This window comes from Leptodactylus fuscus, chromosome 11, assembly GCF_031893055.1.
Source record: "Leptodactylus fuscus isolate aLepFus1 chromosome 11, aLepFus1.hap2, whole genome shotgun sequence".
Taxonomy (NCBI): Eukaryota; Metazoa; Chordata; class Amphibia; order Anura; family Leptodactylidae; genus Leptodactylus; species Leptodactylus fuscus.
The window spans coordinates 26,464,410-26,473,326 of NC_134275.1; the positions used below are offsets into that span (position 1 = coordinate 26,464,410).

Genomic DNA, 8,917 nt, shown 5'->3' on the forward strand with positions numbered 1-8,917 from the left:
GCCATATCTATCGACCAGCGATGGTGTTATGCATGCGTATCAGTATATATAACCCCTCAATGGAGTTAACCCACACAGTAAAAGCGTTATGCATGATTATATATATATATATATATATATATATATATATATATATAATATATATATATATAAATAACACACACACCAGTATATATACATCAATAAGCAATGGCATTATCCGTATATATCATAAAGCAATGGTATTATCAGTATATACCATTAACAATGGTGTTCTGCCTGCTATATATCTTAGTCTATATCATTTTGTACTGACATAATGCACCCATTATATATCATTCGCCCATGGCATTATGCATGCTATATACATATATCTATATCCATCACTATACACCATTCAATAAAGGCATTATGCATGCTATACCTATATACCATTCAGAATTGGTACAATGCATCCCCCATATACCATAACACCATTGTTGAATGTCTATTATATATATTCACATACATCGATCAATATCTACCATATATGTAGGGACAGGAAGCACTTGTGAATGGTGGTGGGAGTTCTTGTCCCTACAGAGGGTCAGAGGTCAACCTCCTTGTGTAGCTGTCATGGTGGACGCAAAGGAAATATAGTTGCCATAGAGAATGAAGAACCTCCTTGGCTGATAAAAGATTTAGTACAAGAATAAAAGACACCAGATAATACCCAAAAGAGTTTATTCAGTACATGAGACTTATGCCTTAACAGCAAACTTGCGCACAGCGTACAGACGCTCTTTTCTCTGCTGTTTCTTTGTCCTCAGAGACTCTTCATGCTTGTTCAGCCTGCGCCTCAGGGCCCTGGTCTTCTTTGGCCTCAGATCCAAAGGCTTGTACTTCTTGCCCTGTGTAGACAGTATAAGGTTAGGGATGACAATCCTGGCACTACTATCCATTAAAATACTGGTACCCACCAGTGACCTGATATGTTACAAATACATTAAACCCAAAGTCATGTTATCTTCTTACATAGATAATACTGTATGCCAGAAAGTAACACTTGATTTTTAGCTTCTTTTTGAAATAGGCAACTTGTCTAATAAGATAACATCACCCCTCTATCATGTACCGTCCAGGCAACAAACCCAACTATTCATAGTAGGAATTCAGCTGCCTGGTTGATTTTAATATAGCAAGAACGTATTCACACTGCAGCCACTTACACGACCCAGTGCTGGGTGATTGTCTTGCCGAATTAAAAGTACCAAGCTCATACAATTACACCAAGACAGTGCAGCGTCCACTTACTGTCTCCCCCTTCCCCACCAGGAATCAAACTCTTAATTCCCATCTGTAGGAGAGGTTTCCCTTGGTCACATTCAGACTTTAGAACCTCATTACTACGAGTCAACATGGCTAACCTCTGTGCTGTCCATGCAAAGTTCCAAGTTTTTAAGGCTAAGACCCTATTGTAGCAGGACACAGCAAAAAAGCGCTGCTGTTATAACCAGGGCAGCATTGCAGACTGGTTTTTCCCAAAGCACATTTCACAGAAAGGGAACCTCTGTGGACTTTCTGCTTCCATTATAGGGAAACCGCTGGTGTTTTAGTACGTATAATTGACATGCTGTGATTTCCAAAACCATGACTGTTTTGAAAAATCACAGGGTGTCCGCTGTGCATAATTTTCTACAATGTGTGGATGGGACTCAAAGAGACTGGTAAGACACTGAAGATTTTTCCATGCAGTTTCCACTGCGGCCAAACCATGCAACGTGGAGCCACTGCCTAAAATGGATTCTCCGTACAATTTTATATTTTGAAACTTTGCATGTTAAACCTCCATTACAGAAGCCAAGACCCCATGTAGAGCAAGTCTCAGATATAGCCATCTACTGTGTGGAGTAGTTAGAAGCAGTCCTTGCAAATTTGGGCATCACCAACAGCGCTAACATTGTTTGGTTTACGCTACTTTTACATGACTTGGTCTTGGCTGTGAAACCTGGTCCAAGTGTATAACAGATGTACCAGCAAAGAAACCGGCCTCTAGCATTACAGTTATCTATGATGCTAGGAGTTCCCCTTGGGAATATTGTCCTGTAGACATTATAGTGTTAGCAGGGAGACAGGGATTCCTAGCATCCTACATAACTAATTTGAGGGCTGTTTCCCTGTAGGCTGTTCAGGTTGGCATAGACTCAGACCACGTTTCATAGCCAACCTAGTCATGCAAAAGCAGCCTTATACAAATGCTACACAACTGCGTCCAGCGGATAACCTGCACATGGGCATATTCCAGTTACCCCCTATCCTTCGGGGGTCCCAGGGATCCCAAAAGATCTAAAAAAAAAAAAACAGGGCTTATTCAATTGAATGGGGACTGGTAAATAGAATGGATTGGCACACGCTGCAAAACATGACACCCTGGTTGTAACTGGGGTACAAGTGTGGGGGCCAAGTTACCCCCTAACCTTTGGAATACCCCTTTAGATGTCCCTATTTTGCCAATGCAACTATTAGCAAGTACAGTATACATGAAGTGTCTAAAACACACACGTGTGGGGAACAGCATGAAGCACAGATTTAGCAAACAATTTAGGCACATTTATTATGGCCAAGAGCGTTAATGTGGACTACAAGCTGCTTTAGCTCTGGCCACCAACTAAGAACCAAAGAGCTCAACAGTTCTTTGAGTTCTTAACGTCAAGTTAGAAGACTCTTGGTTGTCCAGACATGTTGTATATCAACTACATCATTGACACTCGCAGAGTTCTCCATGTCACGTGCAGCAATTTCACAAACTGCAGAAAGAACAGCATCAGACTTATCAGGCAGAATTCACACATTCAGTTTTGAGTTTTTTCATAGAGATTTCCATTAAAAGTGGTTTTCCTGGCTTTATCCATCGCAGATCTATATTTAAGCTAGATAAGTCATCAACTGAAGGACCATGAAAGGTGCCTAATAAATTTAAGTTATCACTCAGGGCTCGTTCACATCTGTGCCCCCGTCTCCGTTTTGCAGGTTTCCGTTTCCTGCCCGAAACTGGACAGGAGACGGAAGCCTGAGGGCATTTTTCAAACCCATTCATATGAATGGGTTTGAAAAGCATACGGCCGTGAGCACCGGTGAGCGTTTTGTGCTCTCCGTGGTGAAACACGATTTCGCCGCGGAGAGCACAAAACGCTCACGGCAGGACACTGTCAAGTTTCCGTCGGAAAACGGAAACCTGATAACAGAGATGGGGCACTGGTGTGAACCCAGCGTTAGCGATCTCTACAAACAGCTGATCACGGGGGCACTAGATGTTGTGCCTGACATTTATGATCTATCCCAAGTACAGGTAATGAATATTTTACCTCTGTAAAACTCCTCAAGTCAGTAATGGATACAAAAAATAAAATAAAGAAACCCAAGCACATGCAGCCAAAGCAACCGCAGCCATATGAATGGAGCATACTGTAGGTCACAGAAATGTATTTCTCCATATTTCTACCTTTCCTTCCATTTATATGCACTTGTGTTTGATTTAAAACTACGTGAGTAATAGATGGTTATTTCAAAGAGAATCCCCTATCAGTCACAGTGCTCATTTCAGTCTGGCACCTCAACCAGAGCAAGGTTGGCTTGTAAAAAAAAAACCAAAGAGTACTCATTTGTGTTCGGGGGATTTGCATACAGTACTCACTTTGTAAAACTTCCTCAAGTTCTCCTTCTGTGTCTGGTTGATCACAGTCAGGACTCTGGCGATGGACTTGCGGACAACACGGCTAAAAGAAGGGATAAAATGGGTTAATGCCTATAGAATGGAGAGAGCAACATGCACACCAGGCCTCCTAATCAGACAAGTAGGGTTAGGGCATCAAGGGGGCTTCAACCAGAACTGCACTTAAAGGTCATACCATAAAAATCTCAGAAGGGAATACCCCTTTAAAGGCCAGTCCAATGTTACTAGTGGTTATTTCCCTGGCATTGGTATGAATACTCACATCTTTGAGAGCTTGGAAGCTGCGCCTCCTGTCACTTTGGCTACTCTCAGCTGTGACAGCTCAACTTTGAGGTCATCCAGCTGCTTCAGCAGCTCTTCCTTCTTCTTACCACGCAGGTCTCGGGCCTTGATCTTTGCCTAGTAAGAGTTAGAAATTGTAGATTAATTGTTTTAATATTTATCAAACTCTATAGAAAAATCCAATAGCCAACAAAGAGACTTCACTATAACAAAACCATTAAGAGAAAACCCATGAGAAAGATGGTCCGCTTTACTATAAGTAGCAAAAACAGTGTACAACTATTGTGGTAGTGCAGAATTGAAGGGGGCATGTAAAAGGGACCACCTGCAGCAGCAGGTAGTGCTGAGACTGGTTGAATTCCTTTATTGGGGATGATGTTATAGAGCCCCCCTATATCATCTATATTTAGATTATATTCACATTAGATAATATCACATCACACTGCACTATTTTATCAAGTGAAATAATAATGGACCATATTTTAGTCAGTGGCATCTTTGGCACTGCCGGGTGTCCTAGATCTGAGGAACCAGGGCTAACACATGCACGCCACAAACACAACTCTATACAGACAAGTAATAAAAGCTACCTCCCTGTTTGCTTCACAGCCCAGATTGCCCAATACAAAGACCCATAACTTCCATGGTGTATGCGGTACACGTGGATGAAAAGTCCACAGTATCAGAGGCAGTAAGGTGGACAGTATTACAAGTCTCATCCTCATAGTACAGGGTATGGGGGCACTACAGGGTACCCTATTTCTATTTACAAAAGAGTCATCGGTTCAGGTGGTGGCGTCCGACCTGCGGCAAGACTACAACTCCCATCATGCCCTGACAAGTGAGCGAGATGGAAATTGTACTAAATCTGCATGGAGTTTGTAGGTCTCCCCTGTCCTCGTATTGGTTTCTTCTTATACTCATATAGATTGTGAACCCTATTTGGAACAGTCAGCGATGATAATATCTATAAAGTGCTATGGAACATGTTGGCACTATCAGTGGCGTAACTAGGAATGGCGGGGCCCCGTGGCAAACTTTTGACATGCCCCCCACCCCCAACTGACACCGAAGACCTCGACTGACCCCCTCCTCCGCACTGTATTATGTCCCTTAGTGGCCCCTGCACACCGTATTATGTCCCTTAGTGGCCCTGCACACAGTATTATGCCCCATAGTGGCCCCTGCACACAGTATTATGTCCCTTAGTGGCCCCTGCACACAGTATTATGTCCCTTAGTGGCCCTGCACACAGTATTATGTCCCTTAGTGGCCCTGCACACAGTATTATGTCCCTTAGTGGCCCCTGCACACAGTATTATGTCCCTTAGTTTTAGGCAGAGTGTTTGCCTACATAGGCAGTACGGAGACTTACAAGTCATTCCTGCTCCGCTAGGGATAGTACAGACAGAAACACTGTAAAATTGATCTTATGGGGAGGACTTTATGACTGCAGCATGTGAACGCTTTCTGTGAATGCTCACAAAGCAGTGGCCAAATGTGACACCAATAATCACACTTTACTGTAATTGTGCAATCAATAAGTGTACATGCAACCATAACATGGCAGGGTGAAATGAATAACAGACTCTGCTACACAGAGACCCCAAACATCACTACAAGGGCCTGTAAACTGCAGGAGGAAGATCTAGTAAAGGTGAAATAAAGCTATATATAATACCTGCACGACCGACCTGGGTGAACACTAGACTGATCCTCTCTTACTACAACCCCCATCAGACATGCAGCCTCCAATGATTTGGCACCCTCATGATTTTGCAAGGTAAAGCTAACCAGAACTCTCCTCTACAGTGCCATGTAGTATAATATGGTGAAGCCATCAAAGGAAGGGCTGGGGCAAGTCAAGACCACCATTATGAGAAATGCCCAATCTGGCTTATACAATTGAGGGCCCCACTCACCATACTAGGGCACCTTTCTACAGGAGATAACCACTTTACATGGGGAATATAGCAAAGTGTAAGTGATTCAAGCTATAGTACCCTATCATCAGCCATTAATAACTAGGAAGACTTTTTATGGCATCAATGAGATTACAGCAAGTCCAGAAAAGTAACATACACTAACTCTGCTTAAAGCACCTGCTGGCTCTCAGTGTGTACTGTGCCTTTAAGAGGACATACAGCTCGCTGCTCAGTCACAAGGAAGAGCCTGACATACCATACAGCCAGGACACTGCCATTACACAGGTTATATATGTATATACACACCATATAGCCAGGACATCCCCATTATTATGCAGGTTATATATGTATACACACCATACAGTCAGGACACCCCCATTACACAGGTTACATATGTATTATATACCATACAGCCAGGACACCGCCATTATACAGGTTATGTATATATACACCATACAGCCAGGACACCGCCGTTATATAAGTTATATACGTATATACCATATAGCCAGAACACCGCCATTATACAGGTTACATATGTATATATACCATATAGCCAGGACACCACAATCATACAGGTTACATATGTATATATACCATATAGCCAGGACACCGCCATTATACATGTATATATATCATACAGCCAGGACATCCCCAGTATACAGGTTACATATGTATATATACACCATACAGCCAGGGCACTGCCATCAAACAGTTTATATATGTATATATACCATACAGCCAGGACACCGCCATTATACAGGTTACATATGTATATATACCATATAGCCAGGACACCACAATCATACAGGTTACATATGTATATATACACCATATAGCCAGGACACCGCCATTATACATGTATATATATCATACAGCCAGGACATCCCCAGTATACAGGTTACATATGTATATATACACCATACAGCCAGGGCACTGCCATCAAACAGTTTATATATGTATATATACACCATACAGCCAGGACACCGCCATTATACAGGTTACATATGTATATATACCATACAGCCAGGACATCCACATTATACAGGTTACATATGTATATATACCATACAGCCAGGACATCCCCATTACACAGGTTACATATGTATATATACCATACAGCCAGGACACCGCCATTATACAGGTTACATATGTATATATACACCATACAGCCAGGACATCCCCATAATACAGGTTACATATGTATATATACCATACAGCCAGGACATCCCCATTATACAGGTTACATATGTATATATACCATACAGCCAGGACATCCACATTATACAGGTTACATATGTATATATACCATACAGCCAGGACATCCCCATTACACAGGTTACATATGTATATATACCATACAGCCAGGACATCCACATTATACAGGTTACATATGTATATATACCATACAGCCAGGACATCCCCATTACACAGGTTACATATGTATATATACCATACAGCCAGGACATCCACATTATACAGGTTACATATGTATATATACCATACAGCCAGGACATCCACATTATACAGGTTACATATGTATATATACCATACAGCCAGGACATCCACATTATACAGGTTACATATGTATATATACCATACAGCCAGGACATCCACATTTACACAGATTCTACCGCACTAACAACACGGCCGGCCATACCACTACACTGCCGGGAGGGGAGAAGCTCACAAACAGACATTTATCCAGTCAGCCTGTTCCCGCACGGACACCATACAGCCCCGCACACATTCCCTACGCTCTCCACTGTACACTAGGAAAATATAAACCGTGACTAGATAGCCCAGAACGGAGGATGTCGCCGGATTATACCGGACGAGCAGTCACAACTCACCATCGTCGCTGCTGGCTGCCAGAGGAAAGGGAGGGGTCAGGAAGCACAAGAGTTCTTCCGGGTGATGGACGACTCCACTGTGTTACATTGTAGGGGGAGACCTGACGTGTAATGGTACAGTCCGCCCAGTTAGGACGCTGTTCTTTGCGTTTATCGTCGTTTGCGCTTTATTTTTTTTTAATCAGTTATAAAAATTTACCACAGACATGTTTTATTCCCAACACAATTACTAACATGTTTAGTATAATAGTTTCTCTACAAGCATCGACACTCCAGATGCTGTGATACTACAGTTCCCAGCATGCTCCATTCACTTCTATGGGAGTTCTAACGAAGACAAAGCTAATAGGCATGCTGGGACTTGTAGTTCCACAAAACACCTGCGCACTCAATGTTGCTCACCTTTGGTATAGAGCTATACAGATAGAAAGCTTATACATGTAATAAATTATAAATAGTGTAATAAAAATCTAATAATATAATGTCACCATTTATTTCTATTCACAAAAGAGTCATTGGTTCAGGTGGTGGCGTCCGACCTGCGGCAAGACTACAACTCCCATCATGCCCTGACAAGTGAGCGAGATGGAAATTGTACTAAATCTGCATGGAGTTTGTAGGTCTCCCCTGTCCTCGTATTGGTTTCTTCTTATACTCATATAGATTGTGAACCCTATTTGGAACAGTCAGCGATGATAATATCTATAAAGTGCTATGGAACATGTTGGCACTATCAGTGGCGTAACTAGGAATGGCGGGGCCCCGTGGCAAACTTTTGACATGCCCCCCACCCCCAACTGACACCGAAGACCTCGACTGACCCCCTCCTCCGCACTGTATTATGTCCCTTAGTGGCCCCTGCACACCGTATTATGTCCCTTAGTGGCCCTGCACACAGTATTATGTCCCTTAGTGGCCCCTGCACACAGTATTATGTCCCTTAGTGGCCCCTGCACACAGTATTATGTCCCTTACTGGCCCCTGCACACAGTATTATGTCCCTTAGTGGCCCCGCACACAGTATTATGTCCCTTAGTGGCCCCGCACACAGTATTATGTCCCTTAGTGGCCCCTGCACACAGTATTATGTCCCTTAGTGGCCCCTGCACACAGTATTATGTCCCTTAGTGGCCCCTGCACACAGTATTATGTCCCTTAGTGGCCCCTGC

General features: G+C 42.8%; 1 protein-coding gene across 1 annotated transcript; it reads right to left on the reverse strand.

Moving 5' to 3' along the window:
• Positions 1–685: 685 nt before the first annotated feature.
• On the reverse strand, positions 686–7,814 carry RPL35 (ribosomal protein L35). The gene is made up of 4 exons (XM_075259951.1): positions 7,749–7,814; positions 3,954–4,090; positions 3,653–3,734; positions 686–869 (listed from the first exon to the last, which is right to left on the reverse strand). Exons 1-4 carry the CDS (start codon positions 7,749–7,751, stop codon positions 720–722), a joined length of 372 nt encoding a protein of 123 aa, XP_075116052.1. The 5' UTR covers positions 7,752–7,814; the 3' UTR covers positions 686–719.
• Positions 7,815–8,917: the final 1,103 nt, after the last annotated feature.